General features: G+C 29.2%; 1 protein-coding gene across 1 annotated transcript; it reads left to right on the forward strand.

Moving 5' to 3' along the window:
- Nucleotides 1-128: 128 nt before the first annotated feature.
- LOC107438335 (cytochrome P450 2J4) lies at nt 129-11,417 on the forward strand. The gene is made up of 8 exons (XM_016050607.3): nt 129-476; nt 2,702-2,826; nt 3,554-3,660; nt 4,934-5,235; nt 6,013-6,131; nt 9,028-9,283; nt 10,407-10,597; nt 11,077-11,417. The coding sequence occupies exons 1-8, from the start codon at nt 211-213 to the stop codon at nt 11,253-11,255; spliced, it is 1,545 nt and encodes a 514-aa protein (XP_015906093.1). The 5' UTR covers nt 129-210; the 3' UTR covers nt 11,256-11,417.
- The last annotated feature ends 3,132 nt before the right edge of the window (nt 11,418-14,549 follow it).

Genomic DNA, 14,549 nt, shown 5'->3' on the forward strand with positions numbered 1-14,549 from the left:
TATATATATATTCAGAATACCTGATTAAATAAATTAAAAGAATGAAAAAGATTAAAACACTGGAAACACAAACTGAACTGCGAACTGATAACTCAAATCATATTCGATAAGAACGCGATATAAAGTGCAAAAACAAGTTATATTTTTATTTCTGACTCTCAAGTTGAATGAGACAATAATTATTTTCTTAGAAATTTATTAAAATTAAATATGGATGTTCTACAAAATGTATTTCAAAATTATAAATTTAATTTAAGAAATTTAAAGGATGCCTCCAGTAACTTAATTATAAATGGAATTCTTACAATTATGGTGATTATATTATTTGTATATTGGTGGCGCAATAAAAACGTAAAAAAATACAAACTGCCTCCAGGACCTCGGGGTGCACCAATATTAGGATACCTTCCATTTCTTGGGAAAGAACCTTTTCGTGACTTTGATAAACTGAGTAAAAAATATGGCAACGTAATGAGGTAAGAAATTTCAGTGTTATTCAGTATATTTATTTATTCACAAAATTTCAGTAAAATATGGAAGATTTTAACTATTAATTGATTTAATATGATTATGGAATTGGTATTTTAAAATATATAGTTTTCATTCTTTTGGGGGAGGTTTAGAACATCAATATTGTGTAAACAGAATAATACAATCAAAGAAATATGGTATATTACTCATCTATTTTATGTTAAAAAATGCTTAGCAGTATATATTTTTGTTTTCATCTTAAGAATTTTGTTTCATTTTAGTATCTTTATTTGAATTTTAAACGCATTGTTTATTTTCAAATACATTGAGAATATTTTCAAAAGCAATTCGTATTTAAAAATAGATTTTAAATTATAAAAGTTTAAAAAATTTAATTCATAAATGACAAAAATTAAAAAGAATATATATTATACCCATAATATATCGAATTTGCTTTTAAATAAAATATGTTTTGAGTATTAAATTGAAATAAAGCAAACACTTTGTTGATAATAAATTAATAAGTAAACATGGAAAAAACGAAGATTTCATTAAGTCTGGTAAATCACTACTGGCAGGAAATCAAGCCTAAAAACATAAAAATAAGTTGGATTGCCTTGAAAGTAACTAAAATATTCACCTAACACTTTTTCTTAGTTTACTCTGAGAAACAAACAGGTTTTGAGTTTTTTAATCTTGTCTTCTTCGTTAATGTTTCATCAGGTTTAGATAACGTTTCTGCTTTTTCCTCTCTTTAATATTAAATTGCACTTCTTAATGTGATCTTTTACTTTCCTTTTAACATTGACTGAAAATATGTATATTAAGGGCTGTAATTATGTGACACTCTGTACGTGTTCGATACATTCGTCATAAACATTGAAATTTTAAATATTCCCTACATAAATATATCGAATTAAACAAAAGGTGCTTCACATAGTATCTCCTAATTTTTAAACTCTTAGTACTATTCTATTAGTAATTATGGTAAATAACACTTCAGATATCTTCCTTATACAGTAAGTAAAAAAAAATTATAAATCAATGGATTGACCAGAATTACTTTTGATCTAATGATGGGATATTCACGTATAGGAGTCAATCTTGATGGTTTGAAGGAGTGGAATTGAACTTTATGAATACATCTTTTTGAAAATTCAATTTCACAGGAACTATTCGATGGATTTTGCTCAAATTTTGTATTTTAACATTTAAAATTACATTCTTTTTAAACGTTTTAAAAATTTTATAACTTACAATGCATAATTTTTACGAAAGTTATTAAATAAAGTAATAAAAAATGCATATATACTTAAAGTTATATTTTGCATGGAATTATATTGTGATGAATTAATTTTTTTAATTGTGTACAAAAAACTTTTAATTCACTTAAAAATGTCACCAGTTATGGGGAAATAAGCAAAACGTAAAAATAACATTATGGGGTCCAAACTTTGGACAGCTTTCCTGGCCAAACTATTAGGACCATATTCCCCAGATTACGACCAAAGAATATAGAGGGGTGATATATATTCTTTGGTCGAAATCCCCCTCCATATTCTTTGTTAGGACTACCATAGTCAAAGTATTAAAGAGCGTAGACTGTGTATTAATTTCTGTGACGTTTTGTATATCAGCAAGAAAAAAAAATTTTTTGTTTGCAATACAAAAAGGGAAAATAAAATTGACTCTTTAATACTTTAATGATATAATAGTAGTTCTAGTAATTTATTAACGTTGCACTATGGGCTATAGGCGACTATCTGAGAAACATCCCTGAGAGTGATCCGAAGACATGACATCACAATTTTGATCCACTGCGGAATGTATGCCTCCCCCGCTTATGTAGCCTAATGACCAGTGCGCGAAATCGAGTTCTTTACGGTAGAACAGTTTGACAAGGAGCGATACCGCGCATTTGTCCCTTTGCAGACTGATCAAAGTGGTCACCCACTCGCACACTGATTGCAATCAATGATGTTTGACTTGGGAGATCTACTGGGAACCGTGTCTTAACTATTAGTTCACCGCGAGAGATTAGCAACAATTTTCCTCATGATTGTCTAAGAAAACAAAAATATTGAATGTACTTCTCTAAATGTTAAAATATCATGAATACATTTTAAATAATAACATAATGATAGCACTATTAATTGAATATGCATGTGAAATGTATATATTTACAACTCTCCGTCTATTTTATTTAATTATGGATAAAAAAATATTTCAGCGTATATTTGGGACAATCATACGTAGTAATTCTTGGAAACTTCGAAGCAGTGAAAGAAGCTTTATCTAAAAACAGTACTTTAAATCGCCCAGAAGGTTTATTTGATTTTCTACCTGATGGAGTTGGTTAGTATTCAATTTTTTTTTCTAAGATGATCCTTTCAAATTTTGATTGTTATTCTTACTAATAAATCCAAAGAAAAGCTAAACGATTTTGTACTGAGTGAGAAAAAATAGTTAAACGTTGAACTATGATAATGGAACTATGAACCATAGTTCGATAAATTTTTCAATTTAGAAGAGAACTGAAATTTACTAAAAAAATAACTTAACTCTTAATTTATTCCAGTTCTCGAATCAAATCATTAATTTCACAATTTAAATTCAAATAAATACTTAAGAGTTCACTTTTTTAAAAGCCTTACCTTTTGTTTTTAGAAAACGAAACTTTTTTTTAAAAAAATGTCTGTTTTTAAAAAATGAAACTTTAAAAAATATTAATTTGTATTTTCGATATTTTTACTTTTTTTTTCGTTGTCAATGAGTTTATTTTTAACTTTCGTAAACCCTGATATTATTTTCATGTCACTTGTAAAATTGTTTATAACCAATTCTATCTTTTATATGATGATTAAGCTATAAAACATCCACTTTGTAAAATCTTCTAATTTAAAATTCAATACTTCATACATCAAAAAATTTGCACTTCTGTAGTAATTATAAATTCAGGCATATAACTAAAGTATGAAACGCTGGTCTATTATCCATTTAGTTTACTTTAGTTTCATCTTCATTTTAGTTTTGTATTCTAATTTTTATCTTTAATTTATCTTTATTTATCCTCATTTTAAAGGATTTTCGAGTGTCAACGATACTCAGTGGGTAGAGCAGCGTAGGTTTTCTGTTAAAGCAATGAGAGACCTTGGATTAGGTAGAAGCAAGTGGGAATATCTCGTGCAAGTAAGAATTACTTTTACTTGAGGAAAATCATTAAAATGTATTTTAATTATAAATATGCTTAAATTACATATGAAATACACCTACATGCAAGACTCATATTGTTTTATTTTCCTTCTTTTTAGCACAATTTACTTGTCCCAATTATAACGTCAGTCGACGACTAAAACCGCTAAAACTTTAACTATTATTTTTATTATCAAATTAGATTTTTTAACATGTTAATATTTAATATTACCTAAATGTTTTATGATGAATAAATGGTGATTATCAAACTAATTTTATGATAAATATAGGTTATTAAAATTAAGTTGTTCTTTCCCTTGGAAAAAATTGCGATAAAAATACCATCGGATATCTCTAGGAGGTTTGCCTATAGTGAAATTGTACCATGCACTTGCCATAAATCAAGGCAAAATTTTGACATACGCGTATCGCAAATTTAACCATAAGCGTATGGCAAATTCATGCCATACGTATATTGTATATGGTTAAAATTCATAGGAATATCCAATGGTATTTTTTGTACAGCACATTTTTGCCATAAAATTATGGTGGCAACATTTCTCCATGTACTGTGGTAACCGATGGTGGCAAAATTTTTTCACAGCCCTAATTATTATTTGACTTAGCGTAAGCTTTTGGAGTTTCACAGAACTGATTATAACGAAAGATATTAAGGCGAGAGATTAAGTAATAAAACATATGAAAAAAGAAAATAAATATGTAAGAAAGTAAAGCACCATTATTGGACAATATCCGGATAATTTTAGTCTAAAAACTAAATTAAGTAACAAAACTTAAAAATTTATTAGAATAAATTTAATTACGACAAATTTCATACGAAAAATAATTAAAGCAATGCAAACAATACAATAAAAATAGTTCGTTTTAAGTAATATTTTTCCTTTGAATAATTTTCATTTACATAACATTAAAAAAATTTCAACTATAGATTTATGCAATGTAAAATATGGTTTCATTAAGTTCATATATTTTTTTTTTTGGCCTGCAGTGATTATATTCCTCTTTTCAGAAGTAATCAATTGACACACTTTTTTTTCTCTTACTTGTACTTTAAACAACTGTTTTGATTCAAGTATTACATTATTATGTATCACGTTGAATAAATAGACTGCTTTGCCCTGCAGATTATAGGCTTAAAAGTTCTTGTATTATTTAATTAAAGTTAATCTCACAAAAAACATATATATATATATATATATAAAGAATCATGAATAAAGTAAATAAAAGTTTATTTTCTCTCTAAATTTAGGAAGAATTAGATGACTTTATCAAACTTATTTACAGTTTTAAAGGAAAACCAAATAATGTTTTTCGATTTCTGGCATTAAGTGTCTCCAACAACATGTCTTCTTTATTGTTTGGTAGAAGGTTGCCACTTAACGATAAGAATTTAAATTTTGTCACCAATACTTTGGATAAATTGTTTTCGCATTTTTCTCAAGCAAATTGGAGTCATTACTTCCCGGTCCTGCACAACATATTCTCTAAAGTAAGCCTCAACTCCCTTTCAACAAGTCGCAAGGAGTTTGAAGCCTTCAATAATTTCATCAGGTAAGAATTAAAAGTTTTTAACTCATTGAAAGAAACTTTAAGGAATTTAGGCTTGCTAACATGTTTGCTTGTTTTTCACGTTCTGTTTAAGGAGCAGTAAGGCAATGCATCCTTAAATAGACGTTTTGGTTTTTCAGCATCTTACATAATTTAAACTGATGCTGGAATTTAAATTATTTTAATACAAATCTTGCTAATAGATTAATTATGGAATAGTAAATGTAGTATACTTGAAATATGTAATGAATCACTTATAAATAGAGGAACTATTGCATAAACTTCTATCCATAGATGATAACACATTAGAACAATTTTTTTCCCTCTGGCGTATGAGATTTCTTAAAAGAACTTATTGGATTATTTTGTATCAATGGTTTCAAATCTGCAATCGGTTTCTCACCCCAAGCAACAATTTTTTTAATGACATTTTTAGTCTATTTTTTGACGAAATGCTCTCGTTTATATCAGGTAGAAGCGTAAATGTTGCAAGAACACACATCACACGGCACATCATTAGGATTAAATTGCATAGGAACTCATGCCCGTAAGTAACGTCATACACTTCTAGGGGTGCTTTTCTTTTTTGAACTGTTTCATCGTTTACTTCTAAACAGAACATAATAGAAAAACATTCCTTTCTGCCTACGATGACATTTCTAGGCGTGGGTTCCTATGCAATTTTAATATTAAATCGTACTAATGAATACTATTAATAAATTGTAATCGTAAGTTATAAATACAGGAAATTCATGATTGAAATATTTACATTATTTTCAGAGAACAAGTAGAAGTACAAAAGAAAACTTATACCCCCGGAAGCACCGACAACTTTGTTCATGAATTTTTGACTGAAATTAAGAAAAATGAGAGCAAGGAAAGTGGGAACAAATTTGATGGTAAGTGTGTAACACTGATGATCGATTTAGTTTACATAAAATGCAGTAAGTGCGTTAGATTTAGCAGTAGTTTATTGGATTAGTAGCAGTAGTTTAGCTTAGATTCTTTTCATACACTCTTAAATTTTTTTTGAAACTTTAGCAATAAGAACAATTCATAACAACCAACTTTTAGGGATAACAAGTTAATTAAAAAAAAAGACATATTATCATAATCTATTGAATAATTATTGCGGTTAATCGCTAGAAAGATGAAAGTTTAAATCATCAGAAATCAATTTAATTTCCATTATCAGTTTGTTTTACTTTTCGTGTAATTCCCTATCGCTCGTAAACTATTTAAGCAAATTCAAAAAATTTTGCACACAATTGTAAAATTCAATTCACCCTAAACAGTTCCAAGGATAAGTTAGTTTTTAATAATTATTTATTATTTTATTTAATAATGGTAAAAAAAAATTGATATGCTAGGTGTATAATTCTTTACACCATTTTGAAGAAAGTAATTTCACATGGGAAAATTGGAGTGAAATCGGTCGAATAGCTCCTGAGAAATCAAATTTTAACAAAACGACTTTTCAAAACATCAATTGAAAGAACTTGTCGACCAATTTTGCCAAAATTTCGCTGTCATTTAAAATTACTTTAATGAAAAAAATATAAAAAAAATTCTGCGCCCAGCTATTCAAAATATTTTTCACTCTTATTAAATAAAATAATAAAAATAATAAATAATTTTTGAAAAAATTTTTATAACTTGCATAAATATTTTCCAATTAACTATAAAAGTTCTCGAAATACAGCGAAACACGTAAAAAGTGAAATTAACAAGAAAACTTAAACCGCACTCCACATAAAACAATTGAGACCATAATACTAAATTAACTGCTACTTCTTACATTTGAGAGTAATGGATCACAAACCTTCGAAAAAAATGTGCGTTAAATAAGAGATAGTATGGTTTTGTATCTGATTTCGTGACTTAAAATACAGTCTTCGCAAATTAATTAGCATATTTGAGGTCACCCCCCTCAACCATTAAGTTTAAGATCCATTGCATGAAGTACCGATCATTAGATCAAAAGTTTTAAGGTTTCTTTTGCGCACGTATGTAAATTCCTTATAAGAATAGTAAGCTTAAAATAAGAATACATTACTTTTTTTACAAAATCTCATGTATATGTTTAAAAAAAAAAAAGAAGATTCCAGGCAGTGTCAAAAAAAATTATTTCGATATCAAAAGTTTTGTGAAACCTTTCATCAAACAATAAACAAAACTCAACACAAAAACCATCGCACATGAATTGTTATTTTCCATTGAATCATAAAGATTCATTTGCAACATTCTTACAACAAATTATTCCTCAGAAAAAACAAACTTCATTAATGGTCGCCAAAATTTTGGGAGATCTTAGGGGAGGAGATTCAAAAATATTTTGTGATTTCTGAATGAACCACTACATAGATAGAGTTCGCGGTGGCTCAGGGGATAGAGCGCTCACCTCCTAATGAGGTGGCCGAGGTGGGTTCGTTTCATTTAAAAAGTCCTCTACGAAGGCTAATTTGTCCTGATACTTAATGCAGAAGTTTCCTTGCTTAGGTATGAAACCAAATATATACTTAGTGTCTTCCGCAATACCACCTATAATGTACATTTTTATAATACTTGGCAACAATTGAAGGAAAAAAGTGTACTCATCATGGATACACAAACTATTATCTAACAAGGGAAACTAGGGAAGTGTGACTCGCCAATTTTGAAATAAACTAGTGGGATGTATGCCTTATGAGGAATAATTTTAGGGGGCAACATTCGTTTCGGCCCATAGAAGGTCCTGTAAGAGATAAAAAATAATTCAATATGTAGAAATATCGGTATTTTATTACTTCAATGCAGACTATTAGTTATTGTAATTGTCTTATAATCCAATTAATTTGTAATTATTTGGATAATTAATTAATTTGCTGAGTAATAAATTAATCAGAAAAGTAATTAATTATTAATTAATTATTAATTAATTTTCAATTAATTAATTGATTTGCAATTACACACTCCAATTAATTTAGAAAGTTTTTTGAGAAAAAAAATTAAAAAAATTTGATGTCAATTTTTTTTTTAAAATTAACCTAACAAGTTTTTCTAAAAAATTACAGATATATAAAATTTTCGAAATCAATTTTGACAATAAATATGCATTATATAGAACGTGAAAGTACCACAAAATTAATTGGAGTATGAGACAATTACAATAACTAATAGTCTGCACTGAAGTAATAAAATACCGATTTTTCTACATATTGAATTATTTTTTATCTCTCATAGGACCTTCTATGGGCCGAAACGAATGTTGCCCCCTAAAATTATTCCTCATAAGGCATACATCCCACTAGTTTATTTCAAAATTGGCGAGTCACACTTCCCTAGTTTCCCTTGTAAGTGAGGGGAAAAAACGCGATCGATGTTTAATTTGAATAACAGTAGAACTTTAAAGTTGTTTCTAAAAATTGGCCCAAAACTCCTCATTGTTTCGTCGGCAATCAAATAAATTTGGATATTTTAAGCACGAGGTATTTCAAAAATGTTATTTTTCTGATTTCGGTAATGTGTTTGTTTATTTATCGATAACTATTAATTTGCCGTACATTATTTGTATAATTTTTTTCTCACTTCCAACAATAAGTATTAAAATACATATTTAATAATGATAGTCAATGTGGATTACCCGGTATTTTTTTATTATCAGTCCCAAATAAAATACTTGAACTATGGTACTTTCTTGTCTTAGATTTAGCAATTTGCGCGAACAAGTATCGATAAAGGATTAACAATATCCTTTTGTATAAAACTTTGTAATTTTGATGAAAACATTTTCAAGCATCTTCTTTATTTATCTAGAAAGTGTGCTTCGTGGCAATTTGCAAGCTCTTTTTCTTGGTGGAAGTGATACGACAAGTCTTTCTCTCAGTTGGCTCTTGTTATGTATGGCTAAGTACAGAGACATTCAACAGAAAGTCCATCAAGAGTTGGACACTGTCCTTGGCAGAGATGGGAAAATTCAATACTCTGAGAGATTTAAAGTTCCTTACACGCTTGCCGTTATCATGGAGGAGCAAAGATATCGAACACTTGCTCCGTTAAATACCTCCAGAATGTAAGATTAAAGTTCTAGAAATTTATTGAATTATTTATTTTGCTTTTGGACATGAGTATGAACTTTTTGATGTGTCTAACACTTGCATAAATTTTTGCCTAAATAATATTTCGATATTTGATGTTTTAAATCCTGTTGGTTGCATAACTTGTATGCTACCATCTTTTTAGAATCAGATATTCTTGCTGATTAAAATCTAAAAACATTTTAAAATACAGCATTTAATTACAAATATTTCGCATCGTTCTTTTCAGATAATCTTAAGAGTTTTTCCTTGGTATTGTAAATCAATGCAATAATTTCTGCTATTGGGCTCATAAGCAGAATAACTTCTCAATATACAATAATGTACACAATAGTTTTTAACATACTTAATTAAACATTTAACAACAAATTAAATTAATTAATAACAAATTAATTTACAAGAAATTATGTTATTAAAGTAGTTTCTATTGAGTTTAGAACTTTTTTTTACTTTATACTCGCAGCTTTTGAAAACTAGAGAAGAAACTCTTACTTATATTTAAAAAAACTTACATTCTTATTTTTATAACCAAAAACTATGATCACAATTAAAAATAAATTACCTGCAGTATTACTTACATTAATATACGTGCCATTATTATACATATTTACCTGCATTATTATACGTATTTACCTGAAAATATTATATATATATTAGGCGAATCCGATAAAAATTTGAAGAAAAAAAAATAAATGCTGGTATGTGAAAAGGGCGTTTATAGGCTTCAAAAGTCCATATGGTGACTGTATGGGCATCAATCCTTAATGCACAATTTATCAGACTTGTGCTTATTGTGGAAACATAAATATAATGTGATTTGCTTATAAATGTATGTGAATAATGTGAATAGGATCTAGATCAGCGATCGCCAATCTCTTGATCCTTACCGACCACCAAGCAAAAAACATTTAATCCCAAGAACAATTTATTCACTATTTTTAGCAGATTCGAATTTCCCAACTTATTAGGATGGTGTTAAAAAGTGATCACAAATTTGTATAATGATCACTTTTCACAAATGACAAAAATTGTCAGTAAATCTTAAGTTTTTTCGTGTTCTGCCTAATTAACATTTCAATTTGACTAATTTTCTTTTAGAGCATCAGAAGATATTAAAATTCAGGGTTACGACATTCCAAGAGGCACCGTTATTATTGGCAACAATTGGGGTCTCCATCATGACACACGATATTGGAAGGAGCCGGAAAAATTCATGCCAGAAAGGTTTTTATCTAATGACGGCAAACAAGTTAATGTTAAGCAAGAAAGTTATGTCCCTTTTTCTTATGGTAAGAAAGTTAAAAAGTGAAATATACAAGATTTAAACATATGATAACTGATTGTATTAAAATCGGAAAATTATCGAACAAAGTAAAAATAATGGTAACATTTTCAAATTAACTTGGCATGTTACAAAGTTACGACAACTGTTGCTAAGAATCTACGACTTATAAAGTTAGGAAATTCACCATTTTTGAATAGTGCTAATAAGAAAGAAATAGTGTTTCAGCTTTTGAAACCTCAATATTATTTTTAATACATAATTTCTTTATTTTTTTTATAAATGATGCATATATTTCTCATTGTAAAACAAACCTTCAGAAATCGAGTTTTAACTATAACATTTTTAAAAAGTTTAAAAATAGTAATTTAAAAAAAATTCAAAAAATATATGTTACTCTAAAAATGCATCTTATTCAATTTGATAAAAAAATTGTCTCTAAGATTACAATTATATAATTGTATTAATTAATTTTTCCTTATGCAGGTAAACGAGGATGTCCTGGAGAAACTGTAGCTTACATAGAGATCCTGAGTTACTTTGTCGCCATCATGCAAAATTTTGAAGTGTTGCCACCAGAAAATAAAGCACCTATAATGGAAGGAATTTTAGGTCTAACCTATGCAACAATTCCTCAAGAACTTCGTTTCATAGCCAGAAGATAGGTGCAGGCATTCGTCCATCGAATATTAGAGATATTTTAAACATGATTGAGTATATCTATTAAAATATTTTCTATCTATAGGTAAGGCCAATAAAGCAAAGATTACAAGAATGAAAAATTTCATTGATTTTATTATTTTGACAATAAAACCTAGAATGATAAATAGATGAGTTTATCACTGTGTCTTTCTCTCGTAACTTCAAAACAGCTTGTGGTATGATCCTGATATTTGGACTGTGGGTCTTATGGGCATTTTTATTAATAAACTTGCAGAATCAAACGTAGATTTTGTCTTTAGTCTGCGCAAAAGACCCATAGACAAAGTCTGTAAGCGTCCACTGATTTAATTTAGATTATTTATATTTAAGAGTAATACAGTTAGGTGTAATATAATTACTTTTAGGTTTAATATATTCATTTTCTTAGCATTGTCATGTTTATTTTTATGTACTGTTTGTTAGTGAAGGGCATTTTCCATTATTCATATTTGCGCTTTAAGCCGGGCTGGTGGGGCATTAGGTCCATGTCCAAGATGTCATGATTCCGAGCCCCGCTGGCCAATGACTTCCCATGTAGTAAAGAGTGGCGAGAGCACTTTAAATTTGTCGGATAACGAAGTCCTTTATATTCCTATAACAAATCATATCTTTAGAGGTACTGTGCTGGAGATTGATGGAGATTATCTGGTTCTGGTCAAAATAACTGAATCTAATACTGATGGAGAAAACATGGTTCTGGGATAAATGGATGTATGAATGAGTCCATCCTATTAACTGGATGTGACGTGTGTATGGCGGAAGTCGTATTCTTGGCCAAAGATGGCGCCACTAAGAAGTAAGAAACGCACCCTCTGCGTTAAATTCGCTTGATTTCACATATCAGGCTTGCTGGTATTAGTAAGTGGTATTAGAAGCAACAATGCAACAATATATTTAAGTTTCAATATTAATTCTGATACGAATGGCTTTTATAAATTTGGCAATCATTTTCTAGCAAATAAAAAATAGTCAATCATTTTCATACAAAGAGAGTTTAAACCCTTATCGAATCTAAATATCTTTTTTAAAATGAAAAATTATAATGTATGTAACATAAAAAGCTTTTATTAATCTTTTTATGTTAGTTTCTTTGCTATAAAACAACTCCTACTTTATTCCTAATTAATTATTCTATTTGAAATACTTTCTCACACTTTTAAAAGCCACATCCTGTTTCTAAATCTATTTTTAGCCAAAGTATGCATACATTTAAATAAAGATCTTTTTTCCCTTTTAAGCCGTGGGAATCACTCGAGCAAGTTCATTAACCAATAGTAATTTCTGAGATTTCCCTCTTTTCCCTAAATAGAGACATTTTAGGATTTTTTGCAAGATTTTCCCTACCAGAAAGACTGTTTGCTGATGGAGTAAACATCACTTCTTCGCTCCCACTCAACTAAGAATGATCAAATAAAAGTTACTCTGATTTAATTAAAATCCTGTGTCTGTTTTCCTGCTCGGTCCGACTGCATCATTTTACAAGCCGAGCAGGATTTTAAGAACTGATGAAACGGGCGCAGGATAATATTAAATGCTTCTTCAAAACATAAAAATAAAAAATTAACTAAAAGAACACACTTCTACTATGATGGAAGATTTGAGCCTTTTAACGAACGGATCGAAGACTTCACAGAGAATGCTTAGCAGTTCATTGCCAATGCTGCGAAATTAATTGGATTTGGATGAACCTTGAAAGCATAGTCTGCAAATTTATCAATTTCGGCGTTAGTCAGTGACTCATCTTAACGAAGAAGATGGTTTATTCCCCTTTTCTACTAACTCTTCTCGTGTTTACTCTTGGAATGGTGCGACTATGGAGAAAACATTAAAAAAAAAAAAAAAAATGTTTCGTTTACCCTTTTCGAGAATTCCATGCCTCTAAAGACCATCTGTTCCATATTTGTGAGTTCCTGCTTATTTCAAAGTGACAGCGATTCTACATTTCCAGAAGTTCATCTTAATGGCTACGATTCTGTTCGCGTGTACAGTTTAGTGATAATACAGTGATTCGCGCAGTGATTCCCAGTGTTTAGTGATAATCCTCGATGGAAAATTCTTCAATGGTATTCATATAATGAAAATTTACTTCGATCCGTGCTTTTACTTCGATCCGTGCTTATAATAATTTACAAATATTTTTTGATTATCAAAATATGTGGTGTTTGAACAGCGAAAATAATAATAGATTTTGGTTATATTCGGAAATTTTTTTTTCTCATTCTTGATATTTCATTGTGATGATTATTAATTTTTATGATTATGAATTTTTCATGATTATTAATTTTTATTCATTGTTCTTACTTTGATTGTTTATATATAAAGTAGAAAAGAAAAAAATAGATATTGATTACACTGCGCTGCCAAAAAAATGCTTGTTTCTCGCAAAATAACTTCCAAAATCTGAACATCATCACCCAAACCAAGCCACTTTCAGGGCTCTATCTTTTAGTGACCAAACCTGAATCTGAACATGACACCCTTTTCGTCTTTATCACCCACCGTCTCTTGGAGGGAAAAAAACAGCCCATGATTAAGACTTTTCGATAATTTTACGGTCGTGGATTTGATTGGGTAAGAGGAAAAATAATTTCTTATTTATGAGTTTTGTTTAACGGGCGGCAGATAGAACTTCTGAAACATCAACAGTTTGATCAAGAAGGGAGATTTTAAGGAGGGAATTTTTCTGTCTTGAACTGTTAAAAGAAGAAAAATCATTAAATTGTTTATTTTTCTGATTTTTTTTTCGCAATTTTTTAACATGATTTTCATGAAATTTCAGTGTTTTCTTCCTGTTCCTCCCCCTAACACTATCTTATAACAGAAATATTCTGTCGTAGTTTTGACTAAAAGAAGTTTATGGAGAGAGAGTAGGAATCCTTCGTAGATAATCGCTCAAACTTTTTTCGCCAAACTTTTTCCGAAATTTAATAACTATAATAATCCTTATTTCTGAAGGAGATGGCGATTATTATGACCTTTAAATGTCTTCTGAGGAGCAAGAAGGGTTGAAAACTATAAATTTACAAGTAGGAAGATTTGATAGAATTAATCCTTCAACTTGTGAAAAAATCAATGACAATAATCAATTTTTTTAACCTTTTTCTGAATTTTCTGAGTTATTTCAGACGCTAGTTTATAGCTTCTCCTTTCTTCCTCTAAAAACCCATAAATAATAAGAAATTCCCAAGGGCCTCTTAAGAAAATTTGGAAGATTAGGGTTCCCTTTTACCCCTTTTAACCAACATTGTTAGGAGGAT

This window comes from Parasteatoda tepidariorum, chromosome 6 (assembly GCF_043381705.1).
Source record: "Parasteatoda tepidariorum isolate YZ-2023 chromosome 6, CAS_Ptep_4.0, whole genome shotgun sequence".
Taxonomy (NCBI): Eukaryota; Metazoa; Arthropoda; class Arachnida; order Araneae; family Theridiidae; genus Parasteatoda; species Parasteatoda tepidariorum.